This window comes from Aquarana catesbeiana, linkage group LG04 (assembly GCF_042186555.1).
Source record: "Aquarana catesbeiana isolate 2022-GZ linkage group LG04, ASM4218655v1, whole genome shotgun sequence".
Classification (NCBI taxonomy): domain Eukaryota; kingdom Metazoa; phylum Chordata; class Amphibia; order Anura; family Ranidae; genus Aquarana; species Aquarana catesbeiana.
In genome coordinates, this window is record NC_133327.1 from 439,786,638 (window position 1) to 439,810,852 (window position 24,215).

General features: G+C 39.9%; 1 protein-coding gene across 2 annotated transcripts in view; it reads right to left on the reverse strand.

Annotated features, from left to right (window-relative positions):
- Nucleotides 1–388: 388 nt before the first annotated feature.
- Nucleotides 389–24,215, reverse strand: part of TAB2 (TGF-beta activated kinase 1 (MAP3K7) binding protein 2) — a 162,012-nt gene continuing 138,185 nt past the window's right edge. For both annotated transcript variants that reach the window (XM_073627441.1, XM_073627440.1), the window contains exons 7-8: nucleotides 23,373–23,468; nucleotides 389–2,509 (exon numbers count right to left, since the gene is read on the reverse strand). In XM_073627441.1, the coding sequence (XP_073483542.1) occupies nucleotides 2,364–2,509; nucleotides 23,373–23,468 (242 nt within the window). In that variant the 3' untranslated portion in view covers nucleotides 389–2,363. The remainder of the gene's footprint in view (nucleotides 2,510–23,372; nucleotides 23,469–24,215) is intronic.

Sequence of the window (24,215 nt, forward strand, 5' to 3'; positions counted from 1 at the left end):
TGTGGACAGTCTTCTCAGAATACTTGAAGCTGTTATAGCTGCAAAGGGTGGGCCAATTCAATATTGAACCCTACAGACTAAGACTGGGATGCCATTAAAGTTCATGTGCATGTAAAGGCAGGTGTCCCAATATATTTGACAATATAGTGCAGCCACATATAAAAAAAAAAACCCCGAAACTCTTCACAATATACATATACACTTCTACATACACACAGAGGTAAGTCAGTAAATATTGCTACAGTTTACTTCTGCTCTTAATTGTTTGATGAAAAACAAGTCCACAAACCAAGACCAGTTAGAATATATATTTTTTTAATTTTTATAAATAACTTATCTGTTACAAAGACTGTTTACCCAGCTAAATCACAAAACCATAAACTCAAGATATCCAAATTAGGTTTTATTAATAAAACAAGTAAAAACGGATTTGTCAATCTTCACAGAAAACTGCAGATGAAGCTGAAAAATGGTCTTTTTAACAAAAAGTATTGCTTCTAAGTGCTTTGGTTCTGCTGTTTAGCCCCATTACAGTGCTGGAAGGCTTAAACTCATCACAAGCCATTTCAACACTCACGTTACCTAGAAATGTATTCTGCAACACAATGAAGAGCCTTAAAGAGTAAGGCATATCACATTATCGCTCAATGGTACAAAATATCATAACAACAATTTAAGGTGTTCAGTCATTTACAGTGGATGACTTTGGATGACATTTTCTATTAGAAGACTAAGCCACCAAAAACTGCTCATCTAATTGTTTGCTATTAACATTTAAATAAAAAGCAGCAAATATGTACAGGTTTTGAGATGCCAAGCAGTGAGTTTTCCTTTTCAAATAAGAGTGAAAAAACTATGAGATGTGTGGTATTCCTCAAGCTTTAGGGCTTTAAATCTGTATTAAATAAAGCTGTTCAATAAATTACAGCTTTAAAGCCCACAATTATTCTCGAAATGTCTTCAAAATCATAATTGACCATTTTGTTGGGGAAGGCTGAAATGGAATTGTGAATGTCTGTTTTCTAAGTGGCAACAATCTTCTAGAAAGAGGAATGCCACAGATTCCAGGCAATTAGTACAAAAAAAAAAAAAAGGAAAGACAATAATCTTTGTGCGTCCAACGCAACTTTTGAACAAAGCAGGCAGAGTCTCAATCGATCTTTTCAGCAAAATAGTTAATACTGAAAGTACAGTTCTATAAAAAAAAAATTAAAAAGTAACTATATCAATTGCAGCTTTGCAGAAACTGCCTGCATGAAAATTTTAAGTAGTCCATGATGTTGTGTTTGTCTATGATTTGTAATCAATTTAATTAAGGGATGCCATTATTGCACAGAATAATCTGAAGATCTTAAGCATGAAATATTTAGATGTGTGGTATAAAAACGTGAAAACAAACGATTTGGCTGCTGACAGTCAACCACTGTAAAATTCAATGTGTACAGAAAATGACTGGTATACCCTTACAAAGAGATGCCTTCTTAAATCCTTTTTTCACATGTCTTCACAGGACATCAGCATATACAGACATTTTTATGGGGGAGAGAGTGTATGGGAAATTATGCACAATGCTTTTCTCCCTCCTACTACTCATTTAAGGCACTTTTTTCTTAGAAAAGCTTTAGAAAAGGACATTAACTGTGCCAAAAGATTTAAAAGGATAAAAGAAAATGCTAACAAAAACCCTATTACACTATACATACAGAAGTACAGAAAAATAATAAAGGTGGGCAAAAGAAGGGACAACATATCACTTAAAGCAGGCTTCTGAGCTATGTACAATGGGGAGCAGGAGCTGTGGGTAATTTCACTGTATCGTACAGATAATGCATGCAGTCTTTTCTGGTTAGAAATTGATTGTACTGATGCTGGTTTCACAAGTGAAGGGAGGTTCCCAAGGAACCTAATCCACTGAACTCTGAAGTCCTTCCTCTGTTCAGGTGGTAGGAAGAGGCCACATAAAACTGCATTTCCTCCATTTTTTGTGTTTTCATTTGCCACCCGACGATGTTGCCTTGCTTCATGGAGACATAAAAAGCCGAGCCACTTTTGCATCTCCAAACCACTCCAGTAACATTAAGTAGTAAGGACCCAGAACACTGAGCACAGTGAGAATTCTTCTGAGAGGGTCAATTGTAATACTGTACATGGTACAGGTGGCAGCTGGTAACCAGGTTCATTAGTCTTACACCGATGAGAGGATTTAGGAGGAAAAAATCCAGCTGCACACAAAACAACACTGAGGTATTATTCCGTGGCTGACGTTTACCAGTGGTAAACAACCAGATGGTGCATATATTATGCACCATATTTTAAAATGATGCTTTTCTTCTTGAATTTTCTATGAAATTAGACCTACTGGCTCAGTAATGCCTTGGCATGTCGCACTGTTCACAACGGTTTAAGGCAGGATGGTTAAGAAAAGTACATGCAGTGCAATTCCAATGAGCTCCCTCATCTTCCTCCGTGTCTGGAACATTCTTTGGCGTTTTGACAGTGGACCTTTGATCTACAAGGGAATAAAATAGTGTCATTTAAGAAAACTTAAGGGCAATTTAGGGTTATTTTATCTTAACTGTGCAAAGATGATTACTAAAACAGAAAGAGGATGGAAAAGGAGGAAAAAAAAAATAAACGCATACATATGCAAGATCGCTGGAGATCTATCAATATCAGCTTCTAAAAGGTTAAACGGATAAGTTCACTTTTGGATCCCCTACAGCCTTCCTGTGACAGTAAGCCGGGGATCCTCTTTTCCTTGCACCCGCTGTCACTATTTGAAAACAGCGGCTGTGTGGGAGGTTTTCTGCACAGCCGCGTCATTCATTTTACAGTTTCCCATGAATGAATACCTACAAGTACCATCAGCCATTGCGGCTGATGGCTTGTAGTTCTCAATGAGCTGTGAGGATGCTGGTGAGCATAATCGTAGTTCATTGATCTTCCTGCTCTCAGGTAACTGTCAGGTCGCACGAGCAGAGAGCTGTGCTAAGAGTCTGCAGGAACTGGACATTGCATTGTGAGTGCAATGCTCTGCAGATTCCCTAGGAGAAAAAAATTAAATGCACTTTTTTTTACCTGCAAAAAAATGGGCATTTTTTTTTGTTTTTAATTAAAAGGAAAAAAACAACCAACATTCAATGCTATATTTTTAACTACAGAAACTCCAATGAAGATCCATTTATCTGTCTATCACTAGTCTTCAGTATGTTCCAAATTAGATTGGGATTCAGAAATTCTTGAAAATAAAGGTCTTTTAATACTTTGCATACAAAAAGTATTGCTAGGCCTTCTTCACACTATTTGCAGTTTTTTGGAACCTAGTTCTGCAAGGGCACAAATAACAAAATAATTGTTCACTATGTGCCCTGTTCACACCACAACACTGTTCTCATACTTCTACTTTTTCTGCACAGAAATCTGCAACACATATGTATTTCTTTATCGTACATCAAGGGACACAGAGCCTTAAGTAATTACTTAATGGGTTATAGGCCACCTTCAGGTGTTGACACTGGTAAACCCAATCAAAGGAAGTTTACTCCCTATATAACCCCTCCTCCTTCCAGAAGCACATCAGTTTTTTCGACAGTGTCTAAGGTGTTGGTCACGAGTGAAGAAGTACTCTGAGGAGCTCCAGGAGGGATCCATGCTGGATTTAAATAGCCTCCATAGAAAGAAACCAGATCCATCCAAAGTGCCACTGAGGCCCAAAATGGACGGTACCTGGGACCTTGTATCCAAAGCACAAGGTTTTGCCTGTAATGCCTCTCTTTGTAGGGCTGGACCCCAGGAACCCAGGGCTTAGGTCTTGTTACATTAACTAAAACTTCCTGATGGGGTGCTTTGTACAGGGCTCAAGGCAGTTGGAACCCCATTTTAGGGACCCGGTCCTTGAAGGTTTGCTAAACGCAGCTCGCCGTGATGGGTGAAGGTTGGATTGGGTCTGCTCATAGACACAGCCCAGGCAAAAATCAACTCCATAAGAGAACTGGTGCGGAGGGTCAGGTCAAATGGCAATCCCTCCATTCGCCTCTGCATGAGGTTGCTAGGAACCATGGTGGCTTCATTCTAAGCAGTTCCCTATGCCCAGTTCCATTCAAGACTGTTGCAAAACAGTATCATGTCTGCTTCGAACAAAACAATTCAAGCTTTAGACTTACCAATGCAGCTCTCCCCAAGAGTGTCCCAAAGCCTCACTTGGTGGTTACTAACCCAGAATCTGCTGAAAGGAAGATCCTTCAGACCAGTCATCTGGAAAGTGGTAACAACGGATGCCAGACTTTCAGGCTGGGGAGCAGTACTAGAAAAGACAACTGTCCAAGGACAGTGGTCAAAAACCAAAAGAATCTTGCCCATCAATATCCTAGAGATTCGTGAAGTACGTCTGGCTCTAAAAGCCTGGACCTTCGGGTTTGTCCTGTCAGGATTCAATCCGACAATGCCTCAGCTGTGGCCTATATCAATCACCAAGGGGGCACCAAAAGTCTCTCAGCACAGAGAGAGGTGAACCATATTCTAACTTGGCCAGAAAGGAATGTCCCATGCCTTTCAGCAGTCTTCATTCCGGGAGTAGAGAATTGGCAGGCGTTCTACTTAAGTCGCCAGAAGTTATTCCCAGGGGAACGGTCTCTTCACCCCGACATATTTCGGGCTGTTTGCTGAGATGGGGGACTCTGGACATGGATCTTCTACATGCAGTTGGTCAACTTTGTGGCCAGAACAAGGGATCCATTCGCATGCGGAACGGATGCGTTGGTAACCCCATGGGATCAGTTCTCACTGATCTATACATTCCCCCCTATTCAGCTGCTGCCTCAACTTCTTTGCAGGATCAAGCTGGAAAGAAAGCTGGTAATTCTGGTGGCATCAGCATGGCCCAGACGGTCATGGTACGCAGAAATAATAAAGATGGCAGTGAAGGGCCCATGATCCCTCCCACTACGGCCAGATCTGCTCTCTCAGGCACTGATATTCCATCCTTCCTTACGCTCTCAAAATTTAACGGCTTGGCTATTGAAGCCCACATTCTAAAGAAACGTGGGCTTTCCGGGTCAGTTATCTCTACCCTGATTAATGCAAGGAAACCAGCTTCCAGAACTGTAGATTATAGAGTCTGGAGGGCTTACGTTTCCTGGTGTGAATCCAAGGGTTGGCACCCTCGGAGATATATCATAGGCAGAATTCTTGCCTTTCTACAATTAGGGGTAGAAATGAAATTGGCCTTAAGTACTATTAAAGGCCAAGTCTCCACTTTATCGGTCTTATTTCAAAGACCGCTTGCTACTCATTTTTTAGTCCGGGGCTTTATACAAGGGGTGGCGCAGCTTAATCTGCCCGTCAAACCTCCCTTGAACCCTTGGGACTTGAACTTAGTTTTGTCTATGTTACAAAAACAGCCATTTGAACCGATACAACAGATTCCCCTAGTCCTTCTGAAAAGGAAGTTGGTATTTTTGGTTGCTATATCCTCAGTAAGGAGAGTTTCAGAATTGGCTGCTCTTTCTTGTAAAGAGCCATATTTGATTTTGCATGAGAACAGTGTGGTGTTACACCCTTGTCAAGGCTTTTTGCCAAAAGTGATTTCAGGTTTTCACCTGAACCAAGATATTGTTCTGCCATCGTTTTTTCCAAAACCATGTTCCAGGGAAGAAAAGTCACTACATTGTCTTGATAAAGTGAGAGCAGTGAAAATCTATTTAAAGAAAACTGCTCGAAATCCACTGTCGCTAAGTGGATTCGGCAAATAATTCAGACCTATGATTTAAGGGGTAAGATTTCCCCGTTTCAAGTTAAGGCGCACTCTACCAGGTCAGTTAGTGTTTCTTGGGCAGTGCGTCATCAGGCCTCCATGGCTCAGATCTGTAAGGCCGCAACTTGGTCTTCAGTGCATACATTTACAAAATTTTATCAGGTTGATGTAAAGAGGTATGAGGATATCGCCTTCGGGCGCAGTGTACTGCAAGCAGCAGTATAGATTCTCAAGTCTGGGTGTACCCTGCGGGTTGTTTCTCCCACCCCTCAAGTGGCATTGCTATGGGACATCCCGTTAAGTAATTACTCTGTGGCTCTGTGTCCCATGATGTACGATAAAGAAAATAGGATTTTTACTACAGCTTACCTGTAAAATCCTTTTCTTGGAGTACATCATGGGACACAGAGGTCCCGCCCCTCTTTTTTGGGATTTAAGTATATTGCTTTGCTACAAAAACCGATGTGCTCCTGGAAGGAGGAGGGGTTATACAGGGAGTAAACTTCCTTTGATTGGGTTTGCCAGTGTCAACACCTGAAGGTGGCTCATAACACATTACACTTAAGCCTGGGACCATTTTGCTAGCCAAAGACCAGAGCACTTTTTGCGATTTGGCACTGCGTCGCTTAACCGACAACTGCGTGGTTGTGCGACGTGGCTCCCAAACAAAATTTATGTCCTTTTTTTCCCACAAATAGAGCTTTCTTTTGGTGGTATTTGATCACCCCTGCGGTTTTTATTTTTTGCGCTATAAACAAAAATAGAGCGACAATTTTGAAAGAAAACGCATTACTTTTTACATTTTGCTATAATATATATCCCCCAAAAATGTATATAAAAAAAAAATTTTCTCCTCAGTTTAGGCCGATACGTATTCTTCTACATATTTTTGGTAAAAAAAAAAAAACGCAATAAGCGATTGATTGGTTTGTGCTAAAGTTATAGCGTTTACACAATAGGGGATAGTTTTATGGCATTTTTATTAATAATTTTTTTTTAGTAATGGTGGCGATCTGCGATTTTTATTGGGACTGCGACATTATGGCGGACACATCGACAATTTTGACACATTTTTGGGACCATTGTCATTTATACAGCAATCAGTGCTATACAAATGCACTGATTCCTGTGTAAATGACACTGGCAGTGAAGGGGTTAACCACTAGAGGGCAGTGTAGGGGTTAAGTGTGTCCTGGGGGCGTGGCTGTGTGTGACACGTCACTGATCTCTGCTCCGATCACAGGGAGCAGAGATCAGTGACACTGTCACTAGGCAGAATGGGGAGATGCCTGTTTACATTAGCATCTCCCCTTTCTTCCTCCCCGTGAGACGATCCGAGTCTGCGGGACCCATGATCCGACTGATAGAGGTCCCGGCTGGCGCGCATGCGATGGCATGGCGGCAAATTTAAAGGGACGTACCTGTACGCCCATTTGCCTGTCCATGCCATTCAGCCTAGGCACATCGGCGTGCGCCGGTCGGGAAGTGGTTAAGTAATTACTTAAGGCTCTGTGTCCCATGATGTACTCCAAGAAAAGGATTTTACAGGTAAGCTGTAATAAAAAATCCTATTTTTACTGCACAGAAGAAAAAAGTGACATCAACATTTTGGTGTGCACAGGGCACATAGAAAACAATTGTTTTCTCTGAGCCCTTGTAGAGAAGTTATGTTGCATATTTGCGCAGAAAAAAACGCTCATGTGACAGCAGTGTTATGGTGTGAACCAGGCACACAGACTTACGAAGTGAAATACACACATCTCTGCACATGGTGTGAACGAGCCCAAAATATTCTACGCAAGTCAAATCTGCATGGTTTTTCCATAAGTTTTTATGCAAATATGACGTGAACAAGTCCCCAGTCTGCCTCAGGCTCCTAAAGCACCTGTGCCTTCAGAATGCTGATAAGGGCCACATTGAGCATCAGCACAATTTAAAAATGTTTTTCCCAGGATACTAGTGAAAATATTGATCTAGCCATTTTTTCTAATTCAAAAAATTAAAATTGCAAAAAAATAAAATTAATTAAAAATTCTGCATAAAAAAAAAATAAATAAATAAATAAATAAATAAAAAAAGATTCATGCATAAATTGACAAATACAAATTCTTTGGCTGGCAAAAACTCTTGTATACATTTCATTTGTGCATTTTAGCTATCTGCTTTGTGTTCACCTTTCAAACTCTTTAGCAAAAAAGGTTAACAGCTATACTGAAGATGTTTCTGTTGTGGGTTTTAAATACAGAGATTCCATTTGTTTCTTTGTGCAATGGCAAATTGTGATCATAAGAATCATGCAAACACAATATACATTTTTAAATGGTTTGCTAATCTTCCACAATAAAATATTAATTTACATATTGAAAGCCATTTAATAGCAAAAAGTGTTCCACTGTAGTTTTTTTTTTTTTTTTTTTATTTATTGAAAGTGAAGTTGTGCCTGAACATTTCCACTGCAGTAAAAACCACAAGCAGGAGAGAAGAAAAACTGCCAGAGAGCAATGCCAAAACAGCAAGGACAAAGCCTGAGCAGAGAACTTTTCTTCAGTAGCAATACACCCTGTTACACATATTCCAAATATCAAGCTTGTGTAGTGTAAAATATATACAAACAAAATGCTGGTATTTTGGTATATAGAGAATAGAAACATCTTAATTTCTTCAATATTCTCTTAGATCCTGCTTTTTAGGCTGCAACTCCAGAATCAAAACTAAACTTTCACATTCTGAATGTATATATCACCCACGCTCACTTTTACCCAAAATTATCTGCAAATAATGGTACAATTGCAGGTTTAGCAAGTTGTAGTTCTAAGAGAGAAGGAAGGGATGTGGTGGTTCTAGCTGGTCTAAACCACACGGTAGATTTAATGATCCTCGCCCTCTACAGAATAAAACTATTTTCTGGAACTATGCCGCCACCGTCTTGGAAAGAAGTCAATTTGCCATTGCACAAAGAAACAAATGCAATCTCTGGAGGAACCCTATAGTTCCACAGAAGTCTTGTTAGGTAAAAAAAAACTGCTATGGGGCACCTCCTCCCATTTAGAACATTTCTCCCAACTTACGCTAAATAATATTAATTAAAAAAAAAAAAAAATCGCACTCCCAGCCCTTTTAGCCCAAAAATGCTCCAAAATTACAAAAATCATTTAAATAAATAACTAACCTACACATTTTCTGTATAGGACCTTGCACATCAAACCTTTTTTTTCATTTTGTTACCAAGAGCTTGAATTTCCAGCTAATCTCAAAAATTAGTTACTCTCACTGAATAAAAATAAAAAAAGGTTACTACTGTATGCAAAACAAACAAAAAGAGTGTATGTGGACAGCCAGCTGACAGACAAGCCACACTCAAATAAAATGCAGCGCTATCCAAAAAAATCTTTCAATAAAGAAGAATAAATAGTAAAAATGATTAATATGTGACATCTGAATACTATTGTACCGTGCATCAATCAAAACAAAAAATACAAATGTGGGAAAAACAGAGTGCAGTCAAAAAAAAACAAACAAAAAAACCACAAGAACAAATTCCCAGATTATGTATAAATAAAATTGCAATCCACACAATGATCTTATTTAACTTTTTCTGTGTCAGAAACGTGATATTCTTAAAATACTTTTGCTGTGCTCAGAACAGGTGCTCCACCCAACTCATGCCAATCAAACTGCTCACTTTAAGCATAGACCCCTGAAGTTATAGGAGGAGGTCTAATCTCACTTGATGTATAAAGGGGTGAAACTTTCACAGCCAGGTTCAGTTGCGGTTGTGAGATCAACCCCTTTTCTACCATGTATGTTAACACATCTGAACCTGACTGTGGAATTTGTTAACCCTTTATACACTCACCGGCCACTTTATTATGTACATCTGTTCAATTGCTTGGTAACAGAAATGACTAATCAGCCAATCACATGGCAGCAACTCAATGCATTTAGGCATCTAGGCGTGATGAAGACGACTTGCTGAAGTTCAAACCGAGCATAAGAATAAGGAAGAAAGGGGATTTAAGTGACTCTGAATATGGCATAGTTGTTGGTGCCAGACGGGCTGGTCTGAGTATTTCAAAAACTGCTGATCTACTGGGATTTTCACACACAACCATCTCTAGATTTTACAGAGAATGACCTGAAAAAGAGAAAATATCCAGTTAGCGGCAGTTGTGTGGACGAAAATGCCTTGTTGATGTCAGAGGAGAATGGGCAGACTGCTGTGAGATGATAGAGAGGCAACAGTAACTCAAATAACCACTCATTACAACCAAGGTATGCAGAATAGCATCTCTGAATGCACAACACATCGAACCTTGAAGCAGACAGGCTACAGCAGCAGAAGACCACACCAGGTGCCAATCCTATCAGCTAAGAACAGGAAACGGAGGCTACAAATCGCACAGCCTCACCAAGATTGGACAATAGAAGATTGGAAAAACATTGCCTGTTCTGATAAGTCTTGATTTCAGCTCGATTCAGATGGAAGGGTCAGAATTTGGCATAAACAACATCAAAGCTTGGATCCATCCTGCCTTGTATTAACGGTTCAAGCCGGTGGTGTAATGATGTGGGGGATATTTTCTTGGCACACTTTGGGCCCCTTAGTACCAATTGAGCATCGTTTAAAGCCAAGGCCTACCTGAGGATTGTTGTTGACCATGTCTATCCTTTTATGACTAGTGTGCCCATCTTCTGATGGCTAATTCCAGCAGAATAATGCACCATGTCACAAAGCTCAAATCATCTTAAACTGTTTTCTTGAACATGACAATGAGTTCACTGTACTCCATTGGCCTCCACAGTCACCAGACGCCAAACAAATAGAGCACCTTTGGGATGTGGTGGAATGGGAGATTCGTACCATGTATGTGCTGCCAACAAATCTGCAGTAACTGCATGATGCTATCATGTCAATATGGACCAAAAACTCTGAGGAATGATGCCAACACCTTGTTGAATCTATGCCAGGAAGAATTAAGGAAGTTTTGAAGGCAAAAGGGGGTCCAACCTGGTACTAGCAAGGTGTACTTAATAAAGTGGCCAGTGAGTGTATATCAAGTGATACAAGACCTCCTATAACTTAAAAGGGTTAGTTCACTTCTACAAAAAAAAAAAATGCCTATGCAGAAAAGGGACATCTATAGGATGAAAACAAACTGAGCAGCTTTGACCAACATTGGATAATGCCCTTGCTATAGGTGTAGGAAATGTATGTACCTCAAAGTCTGAACTGAAAACTCCCAGGATGTTGCTAAGTGAGCTCCTGCTATTACTGTTCATCTTCACCATCACAGGAGTGAGCTCTTTCTGATTCAAACCCCCTCACATGCGCTTTCTCTCCCCTCTGATGCAGTAGTTCTGAGCTCAGCCTTTGACAGCTCACTCCTGTGATGGTGAACAATAGCTAGGCCTCACTTAGCAACATCCTGGGAGTGTTAGGGTCAGGCTTTATGAGGTACGTAAAAAGTCAAGGCTGCACCATTTGTTTTTATTTTAAGACGTTACACTGCAGTTTGTGTTTTTTTTCTTTGTAAATGTGTGCATTCTTTCAGCATTTGCCACTAGTTTTTTCACATGGCAAAATGTGTGTTTGCTTCTATGTTTGGTGTACCATTACCAACCAATTAATGGCACTGAGAGCGCAACTAGTAATTTTAGGTGTATAAAAGGTGGCCATACACTATACAATCTGATTGTACAATCTCCTTTAGATTTACCAAATTTATACAATAGGAGGAAACACCTATCTAGCCAATCACTATATCCAATCAGGCATGCCCTTGCACTACTACATAATTGATAGTGGATCTAAAGGAGATTGTACAATCAGATTGTATAGTGTATGGCCACCTTAATACGCCTAAAATTACTAGTTGCGCTTTCAGTGCCATTAATTGTTAACAACATACCAAAAAGAAGCAAACACACATTTTGGCATGTGAAAAAATGAGTGGCAAATGCTGCAAAGTACGCACAGTAAAAAACACGCAACCCACAAAAAACGGCAAGATGTCCCATAAGCCACATATAGCACAGCCCATTTAAATTAGCAGGCTGCCCTATGCGTGTCACAGGAAAAACGAGACACAAAATGTTCACTCCCACTATGCTAGATGTGAATGGGGCCTGAAAGTGAAAGTGGTGCGATAACACAAGAACAATGAGGCTCCATTCACATCTGTGTGCTTCCTTGCTTTTCAGAAATAAGCTGCACCAAAAATCGCAGTAAAAAAAAAAAAAAAACACACACCAAGCTCCACTCTTAAAAAGAAAAAACCGCATGTGGGAATGAGAGTTCCTCCTATGTAGAGATGTGAACGGGGCTTGACAGCTGAGTGTTTCTGTCCACTCTCTTCTATGTACTTGTATAAAGATGACCATACACTATGCATTCTGATTGTATATTGTGTATTTAGTGAGAAGGGTGATCACTGATTGATTGCATCTCATTTAAAAAACATGCAGCTGGGTGGATGATGGTGTGTGTGTGTGTGTGTGTGTGTGTGTGTGTGTGTGTGTGTGTGTGTGCGAATGAGGTCAGCTGGTCAACTCCTTACTGTGTCATAACCTACAGTCTATGAGGACGTAAGACAGAAGCAATAGATACGTTTGGGATCATGGATGGAGGACAGTAAGGTCGATCTATGTCGATTTTATGAAAAGCTTTGATAATTTTTACATGAATGCTATATTGGTGCACAGGGGAGCTGGAATTTAGAAAAAAGAAGGTGACCTTAGCCTTTAAGGTGAGCAGAGCAGTTTTATTGCCATGAGATGGAGTCGGGAAAACCTCTGTTCTTCAGCAAATGTTTTAAGATGATCATGCGTTTCTGACAGAAAAAAAGATTACAAAGAAGATGATTACGTGGATTGCCCCATTTATACACGATCAGGGAACTTGGAGTTTTTTTGTTTTGTTGCACAGCACAATGGTTTAGGATGTTCTCTATAAAACTGCAAGTTTATGTTCAGATGTCACATATTACCACTTTAATACTGGGCACTTTCACCCCCTTCCTGCCCAGGCCAAATTTTCAGCTTTCAATACCGTCGCACTTTGAATGACAACTGTGCGGTCAGGCAACACTGTACCCATATGAAATTTGGATCATTTTTTGATACAGATAGAGCTTTCTTCTGGTGGTATTTAAAATCACCACTAGGTTATTTTATTTTTTGCTAAACAAATGAAAAGACCAAAAATTTTGCAAATCAGTAATTTTTCTTCACTGATGTGCGCTAATGAGGCTTCACTGATCATCAGTGCCCCGATCAGCGTAAATGTCCCCTGTAACTGGAAAGCCGGTAATTGGCTTTCCTTTCCACAGACACTGACAACTCTGTGGAAAGGAAATGCAGAATTTATTCTTCTCAGTCTTCACGAGGGAATCGGGGGGCTTCAGTAACCAAAACTGCAGTGTTTATCCTTTTGACACATCACAGGAAGCACCTCCTTGGTTAACAGAGGACAGAATTAGAATTAGACTTGGAAAACTTAACATTAATAAATCACAGGGACCAGATGGCTTGCACCCGAGAGTACTTAGGGAACTCAGTCAAGTAATTGCCAGATTGGCATTGTTCCTAATTTTTACTGATAGTCTACTGACTGGAATGGTACCAGCTGATTGGAGAAAAGCCTTGTAGTACCAATATTTAAAAAAAGGCCCAAAATACATCCCTGGGAATTACAGACCAGTTAGCTTAACATCAATAGTATGTAAACTCTTGGAGGGGATGATAAGGGACTATATACAAGATTTTAGTAATGAGAATGATATAATTAGCAGTAATTGGCATGGATTCATGAAGAATCGTTCTTGCCAAACCAATCTATTAACCTTTTATGAGGAGGTGAGTTGCCATCCAGATAAAGGAAGGCATGCAGACATAGTGTATCTGGATTTTGTCAAAAGCATTTGACACAGTCCCCCATAAATGTTTACTGTACAAAATAAGGTCCGTTGGCATGGACCATAGGGTGAGTACATGGATTGAAAACTGGCTACAAGGGCGAGTTCAGAGGGTGGCGAAAAATAGGGAGTACTCAGAATGGTCAGGAGTGGAAAGTGGGGTACCCCAAAGTTCTGTCCTGGGACCAATCCTATTTAATTTGTTCATAAACGACCTGGAGGATGGGATAAACAGTTCAATCTTTGTATTTGCAGACAATACTAAGCTAAGCAGGGCAATAACTTCTCCGCAGGATGTGGAAACCTTGCAAGAAGATCTGAACAAATTAATGGGGTGGGCAACTACATGGCAAATGAGGTTTAATGTAGAAAAATGTAAAATATTGCATTTGGGTGGCAAAAATATGAATGCAATCTACTGACTGGGGGGCGAACCTCTGGGGGAATCAAGGTGGGAAAACGACCTGGGGGTCCTAGTAGATGATAGGCTCAGCAGTGATATGCAATGCCAAGCTGCTGCTAATAAAGCAAACAGAATATTGGCATGCATTAAAAAGGGGATTAATTCCAGAGATAAAACGATAATTCTCCCGCTCTACAAGACTCTGGTCCGGCCGCACCTAAAGTATGCTGTCCAGTTCTGGGCACCAGTCCTCAGGAAGGATGTACTGGAAATGGAGAGAGTACAGAGAAGGGCAACAAAGCTAATAAAGGGTCTAGAGGATATTAGTTATGAGGAAAGGTTGAGAGCACTGAACTTATTCTTTCTGGAGAAGAGACGCTTGAGAGGAGATATGATTTCAATTCACAAATACCGTACTGGTGACCCCACAATAGGGATAAAACTTTTCTGTGGAAGGGAGGTTAACCCCTTCCCGACCAGCGCACGCCGATGTACGTCAGCAGAATGGCACGGATGGGCAAATGGACTTACAGGTACGTCCATTTGAATTCCCCGCCGTGCCATTGCGTGCGCGCGCCGGCTGGGAGCTCCGTGAGTCGGGTCGCGGGTCCCGCGGACTCGATCGCCGTGGGGATACCCGCGAACGCCTCACGGAGAGGATGAACGGGGAGATGCTGATGTAAACAGCATCTCACCGTTCTGCCTAGTGACAAGTGTCACTGATCACAGCTCCCCGTCATCGGGAGCAGTGATCAGAGTAATGACACTGCTAGCCCATCCCCCTACAGTTAGTAATCACTCCCCTAGGACATACTTAACCCCTCCCCACCCCCTAGTGGTTAACCCCTTCACTGCCAGTGTTATTTACACAGTAATCAGTGCATTTTTAATCGCACTGATCGCTGTATAAATGACAATGGTCCCAAAAATGTGTCAAAAATGTCTGACATGTCCGCCATAACGTCGCAGTGTCAATAAAAATCGCTGATCGCTGCCATTACTAGTTAAAAAAAAATTATTAATAAAAATGCCATAAAACTATCCCCTATTTTGTAAATGCTATAACTTTTGCGCAAACCTATCAATAAACGCTTATTGCGATTTTTTTTTACCAAAAATATGTAGAAGAATACGATCGGCCTAAACTGAAAAAAAAAAATGTTTTTTATATATTTTTGGGGGATATTTATTATAGCAAAATGTAAAAAATAATGCGTTTTTCAAAATTGTCGCTCTTATTTTGTTTATAGCGCAAAAAAAAAAAAAAATCACAGAGGTGATCAAATACCACCAAAAGAAAGCTCTATTTGTGGGAAAAAAAAGGACGTAAATTTCGTTTGGGAGACACGTCGCACGACCGCGCAATTGTCAGTTAAAGCGACGCAGTGCCGAATCACAAAGAACGTTCTGGTCAGGAAGGGGAAAAAATCTTCCGGGGCTGAAGCGGTTAATAAGACACGTGGCCACTTATTAAAATTAGCAGAAGAGAGGTTTAACCTTAAACTGCATAGAGCAGTGGTTCTCAACTCCAGTCCTCAGGACCCACCAACAGGCCAGATTTTAAGTATTACCTTGGGGAGATGCAGACTACAATACTGCAATCACTGCAAATGATATCACCTGTGATGTATTTCAGTTTTCTTGCAAACCTGGCCTGTTAGTGGGCCCTGAGGACAGGAGTTGAGAACCACTGGCATAGAGGGTTCTTTAGAGGCAAGGATGTGGAATTCGCTTCTACAGGCGGTGGTCTCAGCAGGGAGCATCGATAGTTTCATAAAACTATTAGATAAGCACATGAAGGACCACAACATACAGGGATATACAATATAATACTGACATATAATCACACACATAGGTTGGACTTGTGTCTTTTTTCAACCTCACCTACTATGTATATGTCTCTATATACAGTCAGGTCCATAAATATTGGGACGTTGACAGAATTCTAATCTTTTTGGCTCTATACACCACAATGGATTTGAAATGAAACGAACAAGATGTGCTTTAACTGCACACTTTCAGCTTTGAGGGTATTTACATCCAAATCAGGTGAACAGTGTAGGAATTACAACAGTTTGTATATGTGCCTCCCACATTTTAAGGGACCAAAAGTAATGGGACAGATTAACAATCATCCATCAAACTTTCACTTTTTAATACTTGGTTGCAAATCCTTTGCAATCGATTACAGCCTGAAGTCTGGAATGCATAGACATCACCAGACACTGGGTTTCATCCCTGGTGATGCTCTGCCAGGTCTCTACTGCAACGGTCTTCAGTTCCTGCTTGTTCTTGGGGCATTTACCCTTCAGTTTTGTCTTCTGCAAGTCAAATGCATGCTCAATCGGATTCAGGTCAGGTGATTGACTTGGCCATTGCATAACATTCCACTTCTTTCCCTTAAAAAACTCTTTGGTTGCTTTTGCAGTATGCTTCGGGTCATTGTCCATCTGCACTGTGAAGCGCCGTCCAATGAGTTCTGAAGTATTTTGCTGAATATGAGCAGATAATATTATCCGAAACACTTCAGAATTCATCCTGCTGCTTTTGTCAGCAGTCACATCATCAAAAAAAACAAGAGAACCAGTTCCATTGGCAGCCATACATGCCCACACCATGACACTACCACCACCACGCTTCACTGATGAGTTGGTATGCTTTGGATCATGAGCAGTTCCTTTCCTTCCTTTCCTTCTCCATACTCTTGTGGCGAACCCTCTGTATTCACTCTGGTGAAGTCTTCTCTTGATTGTTGACACACATACACCTACCTCCTGGAGAGTGTTCTTGATCTGGCCAACTGTTGTGAAGTGTGTTTTCTTCACCAGGGAAAGAATTCTTCGGTCATCCACCACAGTTGTTTTCCGTGGTCTTCCGGGTCTTTTGGTGTTGCTGAGCTCATCAGTGCGTTCTTTCTTTTTAAGGATGTTCCAAACAGTTGATTTAGCCGCACCTAATGTTTTTGCTATCTCTCTGATGGGTTTGTTTTGTTTTTTCAGCCTAATGATGGCTTGCTTCACTGATAGTGACAGCTCCTTGGATCTCATATTGTTGACAGCAAGAGATTCCAAATGCAAATAGCACACCTGAAATGAACTCTGGACCTTTTATCTGCTCCCTGTAAATGGGATAATGAGGGAATAACACACCTGGCCATGGAACAGCTGAGCAGCCAACTGTCCCATAACTTTTGGTCCCTTAGAAAGAGGGAGGCACATATACAAACTGTTGCAATTCCTACACCGTTCCGTTCACCTGATTTGGATGTAAATACCCTCAAATTAAAGCTGAAAGTCTGCAGTTAAAGCACATCTTGTTCGTTTCATTTCAAATCCATTGTGGTGGTGTATAGAGCCACAAAGATTAGAATTGTGTTGATGTCCCAATATTTATGGACCTGTGTGTATATTATATTAATATATATATATATATATATATATATATATATATATATATATATATATATATATATATATATATATAAAATAACCGGCATTTGTTTACATGTGATCAGCTGTGAGGGACATAGCTCACCACTGATCACCGCGTGCGTCCCCAGGGACGAGCAGTGCAATGTAAACAGTAAGGTGTTAATAATCTTTGCTATTTAGTGAGACTGCTTTAGCAGTCCCACTATTGTTATTCGATTTTATTTATTTTTATTTCTTTATTCTGTACGTTTTTTGGCTCTGCGTAACTTCTGCATACTTTCAGCTATTAAAACCATTCAACTATAATATTCGTCTCTTTCAGCTGATGGACTTTTTCAACTTTTTTTTCTACTATTTATACTTTTTAAAATATTAAGCTTTTTAACACTTTTTTTTTAACATTGAATTTAATGGGAGCATGCTTCAAATCCTTAAAATCTTCTTCCGCTCCCAAAAGTTTCAGCTCCTTCATACTTTCACCTACAGACGCCAAACAAACTTTAAAATGTTCACAAAATACTCAGCTATCTGGCTATATCTTTTCAGTTTGATACCTTTTACAGTTTTTGTGAAAAAGCTGTTTGTTTAGTGGTCATTTCAGGAAATTTTAGCCATTAAACACAGTGTACTGTGCTGCTTATGTTGCCATGGTTACCAAAGCTTCTGTTATACACAGGGGGGGAGGTGGCTGGAGCATCTCAGCTCCGATTACAGAGCCCGGGGGAGGGGACAGACACACCATGTACTGATTTATAATAGAGGAATATGATGGGGGCAGTTTTGATGGTGGCAATATGATGGGGCAGTTTTGATGGCAATATGATGGGGGCAGTTTTGATGGCAATATGATGGGGGCAGTTTTGATGGTGGCAGTATGATGGGGCAGTTTTGACGGGGCAGTTTTGACGGGGCAATTTTGACGGGGGCAGTTTTAGCAATTCAGCTATTCAGCATTCCAACGCATTTTCCCCAGGAAATGCATTTTCTATTTACACTTGGAAAGATTTTTTTGGTCAGCGTTGCACTTGTTTTTTAATTTTATTTGCATCTTATTTCATATGCCAGAATACTTCTATAAGTCACAAAATTAAATACAGTCTATCAAGCATGGTGTTTGCTATTTTTTTTTTTTACTTTGGAAACCAAAGAAATGAAAACTAAAAAAAAGGTAAAGATTTTGTGGTGGTGGTGGTGGGGGGGGGGTCAGAAAAAGGAACAGGAAATTCAATTTCAGGGTTATGCCTTCTATAAAAAAGGGAACCTAAAAAAAAAAAAAAAAAAAAACACAACATTGATCCAAGAAATTGCATCATAACTAATTAAAAAATAATTAAATGTAACTGGAGTAATATATACATTTTTTTTCAAACTGTTAAAATTGTTTAATGGTTGCATGGGCAGTTTCAACGCTTTTTTGATGCGTTTTACCGCATGCCAGTAAAGTTCTGTGCAGGGAAAAAAAAAACGTCATGTTGCACTTTTTTTCTGGAACTGAAAAGCACTGCGCTGGTGTGAACTATACCATTGGAAGCCATATAATCTACTTTGCATGATTTTTTGATGCAAAAAAAACAAAACAAAAAACACTGTACTGCATGTGGTGTGAACAGGTCCTTTAAGTACATGCACACTTCAAAGTTTAGGTCAAAAGGAGTTTCTTTGTTTCACCATCCTGAACTACTACTTCAACGATGTTCAGCAGATTGCTGTTGATAGCCACACTAAGACCCCTTTCACACTGGGGCGGTTTGCAGGTGCTATTGTGCTAAAAATAGTGCCTGCAAACCGACCCGAAACAGTCGCTGCTGTGTCTCCAGTGTGCAATGCGCTAGCAGGACGGGAAAAAAAGTCCTGCTAGCAGCATCTTCGGAGCGGTGTATACACTGCTTGTGCCCATTGAAATAAATAGGGTAGCGCGGCTATATTTTTAACCCTTTCTTGGCCACTAGCAGGGGGTAAAACCGCCCGCTAGCGGCCAAATACCGCCACTAAAACGCTGCTAATAATAGCGCCACTTTACTGCCGACGCACCTCCCTCCCCAGTGTGAAAGGGGCCTAATGGCCATAGGCAGTTTGAATCTCGTTCAGTTCAGCAGGATCCAGCCAAGATTCAAACTGTGTATGGGCAGGCTGAATGTTGAATGAATTGATCGCTCTAACAACTTTGGTACAAACAGTCTGCCTGATTTTACCTGCAATTATCACTAGTGGCTGGTATTATTATTATTATACAGGATTTATATAGCGCCAACAGTTTACGCAGCGCTTATAGACACTAGCAATAATCACTGTCTCCCCCCCCCCCACTTGCACAACCTCCCACTGGGAGAAGACAATGGCTTGGCAGGAGGGATTCCCCTTTGCATATGACTTCAAGGCTCTATTTTCAGTAGCTATTTCTCCAGTGTCCTGATGATAAACACTTCTCTTTTACTAAGCAGAGTAATGGCTGGGTATTGCAGAAACTATTGTATTTGTGTTAGTACAGCTGATGAACAAAAAAGGGGCTAAAACTAAAAATAAACATCTTTCACAACAGGCACAGGACTATATCATTGTACTGAAAACTGAAGATAATTCCATGTGTCAGATTGCCAAGTCTTAGATTTCATACAAAGCGTTACCCACTACTGCCTTGAAAAAAACAATTAATCTAAGACAGAAAGAGAAGCAGAAGGCCCAGATAAGTGGATATGTACATCCCAAGGTCTGTTCTTTAACCCATTTTAGCGTTTTAATTTTTTTTTTTAAACTCTCCTTCTCAGGACCAAATTTACACTTCCCACACACTACTAAACAGCTGCAGTTTAGTGTGTGGGTAGCTGTTTCGGCTGGAGTGAGCCTCAGTGAGGGGCTGGTGTGATGCGCGTTTCAGTGCATCACACAGTTCTTTTATTTTCTTTCAATTTTATTTGAAGTGCACAATGCAGCCATTCATGTCAACGCACAGCAGCTTGGGGAGTTGTGCTGCTGTGTAGAGACAGGTGGTGCCATCCAGTGAGCTGCGATAACATTTTCAGGTGTGAATTAGGGAAATAGACAATTGTTTTCTATGTGCCCTAGAGGTAAATTGAGTTCTTACAGTGACTAGACACCAGTCATTGCATTATGTGTGAACGAGCCCTAAAAATACACTCCCGTGTCATCTTTTTACAGTTATAGAATTTGGTATTTAGTGTGAACTTTTTATAGCAACCAGAGGACCTGTAAGATGTCTGTTTTGCGCCTGCAGTTTCGTACCTCCAATACAAGGATTTTAACAAACTTTGTTGCAGATTCCTACCCGTTTCTGCTCTGAAAGAATAGCTCTTTGTTAGACAATGTCCTATGCACAGTAATTCTGAATGGGGGTACTCAATTCATTTTATTCAGCTGGTGAACTTTGAGTGTTTTGATGATAAAAGTTGTAGTGTCTGCATTCCCTTAGAAGGTAAGATTTTTTTTTGCTGATGCCTAGGACCTGACTTGTATCTTCGTGCAGAGTTCTTCACCCAAGCAGAAAATTACATTTTTAGGGCATTTAGCACAAGAGACTTTATGATCAAAGGGATGTGTTCCTTATGCTGTTGGCTCCTCGTTTAGTTGAAATCCTAATCTTTCAATAGCAGCCCCCTCCCCCACAATCTTCCAGTGTGGCAGGGATTAACAGAACCAAGCGTGCCAACTATGCCACCCTTTTCACCCCTTACGTACTATAGCTAGGCTGTAGGAGATGGGACTTTCATTCATCCGTCCTTTCACTATAGATTGTTCTTCATTAATAAAAACTACAGTACAGTTCTGCAGCCATGAGCTTGTTTTAACCACTTCACCTCTGGAAGGTTTTTTTTACCCCCTTCCTAACCAGAGCATTTTTGCTATTTGGCACTGCGCTACTTTTGTGCGGTCATGCAACACTGTATACAAATGTAATTTAAACAATTTTTTTTTCACAAAAACATAGCTTACGTCTGGTGGTATTTGATCAACACAGTTTTTTTTATTATATTAACAAAAAAAGACAGAAAATTCTGAAAAAAAAAAGATATTTATAAATATATATTTATAAAAAAAATGTAAAAAATAAAATTTAGGCCAAAATATATTCTGCTACATGTCTTTGGTGGAAAAAAAAAATCCCAATAAGTGTATGTTAATTGGTTTGTGCAAAAGTTATATCGCCTACAAACTATGGTCTACATACTGGAATATATGCGGCTATAGATGCCATACTGTAATGGCAGTGATTGGCAACATAGTGGGACTGTGATAGTGTGGCGTACAATCTGGTGCCAACAGACACTGGCTGGGAGGGTCACTAACCGACACTGCTAGTTACACTAATACAGTGATCAGCGATAATGCTGTACACTAATACTGTACTAATGACACTAGTTGGTAAGGGGTTAACATCTAGAGGTAATCAAGAGGTTAACTGTGTGCCTAACAAACGTAACGTATGCAATGTGTGCTGCTTTTACTTACCAATCTGACTGCTTTTTTCTCCCTGCTTTTCAGGGGAGAAAGCCAGATGGCTGTCCCCATTTACACAGAGTTTCAGCCAATTTCAGCTGAAATCACTGGCTGAAATCTGCTGCCATACTTGTGATGTGTTTAATCACAGCACAGGTCGGCAGGGGGTGCGCATGCCAAACCTGGAAGAAGGCCAGTCACGTACATGTACGTGCCTGTTCCCATTATATTTACAGTGAGCGGGCGGAAGGTGGTTATACCCCTCAGACTGAAAGTACATAGTATGTTTTAAAGTGTAAGTAGGTATAGAGATAGATATATATCTAGAGATAGATAGAGATATATACAGGTGCATCTCATGAAATTAGATCATCAAAAAGTTATTGTAAAGATTTGCGCGCCTTTTTTTTTTTTTTTTTTAAACAACATGTGTCATACTTCCCTCCACTATCAGTTCGTTTTGCACAGAGTGGCCCGAACATGACTTCTGGGGTCCCTCGGGGGCTCTTGTGGCTCCTCCTCTTAACAGATAACCCCGAAGAAGCGCTTTCCCGTGGGGTTACCTTGCGGGCAATTCAAAAAGTAAATCTCCTTTTATATATATTACTTTTCAGTAAGTCAACATTTCTGTATTAAAAATCCTTTTTTTTATTGGTCTTATGTAATATTCTAATTTTCTGAGATACTGCATTTTGGGTTTTCACTAGCTGTAAGCCATACTCATCAAAATTAAAAGAAAGAAATGCTTGAAATATATCACTGTGTGTAATGACTCTATATAAAATATAGGAGTTTCCCTTTTTGAATTGAATTCCTGAAATTAATTTACTTTTTGATGATATTCTAATTTTATGAGATCCACCTGTATAAATATCTATCTATATTTATATCTCTATATACATACATCTAACAGTTCCAAGGGTAGCCACGGCATAATGCTTTAAGTAAACGCCCAGGTGCACACCCACAAAGAAATCCATATAAATCCGTCAAGAATCTTTAGAAAGATGGACTAAGCTTCATCGCAATGTTGACAATAAAAACACTGCTGTTTTTGATCTTCCTCCTCTTCAAGACCCGTGAGTGCCACTAAACCAGTTTTGGATCTACAGATAGATATATTAAATTCTATATATAGATATGTATGTATATATATATATTTTAAATGCCCCCCCTCCCCAATAGGATTATAAAACCATAAAGCAAAAAACTTCACCACCACAGTGCCCTGCGCTCATCAATGATTGCTAAAGCACACTCTGCATTACTGATGATCACTAACAACTGAAGATCTTATAAGTGCCCTGCAAATCACGTGACCAGCAGGAAAAGTAAGTATATTACAAAAGAAAAAAAAAGAAAAAAATACACCTATGGAGCCTTAATATCTGTATATAAACATTTTCACTCCTTCAACTTACCAACTGATGCGGTACCTTTAGGTTTGGGTGGCACTGGGCCAAGAAATCCAATGTTATCATAGAAGTTATGAATGGCACTTGGATCGAAATGCGGCCCTAAAGAAGTAAAAGGAAGAAAGTTATTTCTTTGCGATCAAACCTTTCATTTAAAGATTAAACTTTTTTTATTTTTTGGATAGAGTGGTGCGGTATTAGAACCCCATTAGGGAAATTTACCTTCTCTACATGTCCTGCTTACCATGATCATTGAAAGTAAAATGAAATCACACATTTTGGGTTGTCCCCAGAACAGTAAAAAAGGGGAAATCTTCTAATAGGGACATTTGTTCTGGTGACAGTCTGGGATTCCCTCACTGTGGAGGAAATTCAGCTGACTTCCAGTTTTGGCTATGGGATAGGAAGTCAAGAAAAATCTCCCCAATGGGACACCAATAAAAAAAATTGCCTTTAGCTCTACTTTATTCTCCTCACATCTACATGACAGCATACACAGAATTTAAAGCATATCTAAAAGCAGGAACAAAACATATACATATATTGCAGCTTACAGGTCCTTAGATTTCGTAGTGGCTTCATTAATTTTCTTTATTTCAAACCTACAAACAATGTGCAGTGCTCCCCCTACATACTTCCTTTTCACTCAGAAGTGTTTTGAATATATGGTATAGTGTAGACATCCAATATATATATATATATATATATATATATATAACAACTGTATAAAATCTACTATAAATCTTCTATATATTGAAAGAAAAGGTGTCCTTTAAAAATAGTTAAATAATAAAAATAAAATTGTGTCCCTATGCATAAAACATAAGAAGAGATGAATACAAAAATATA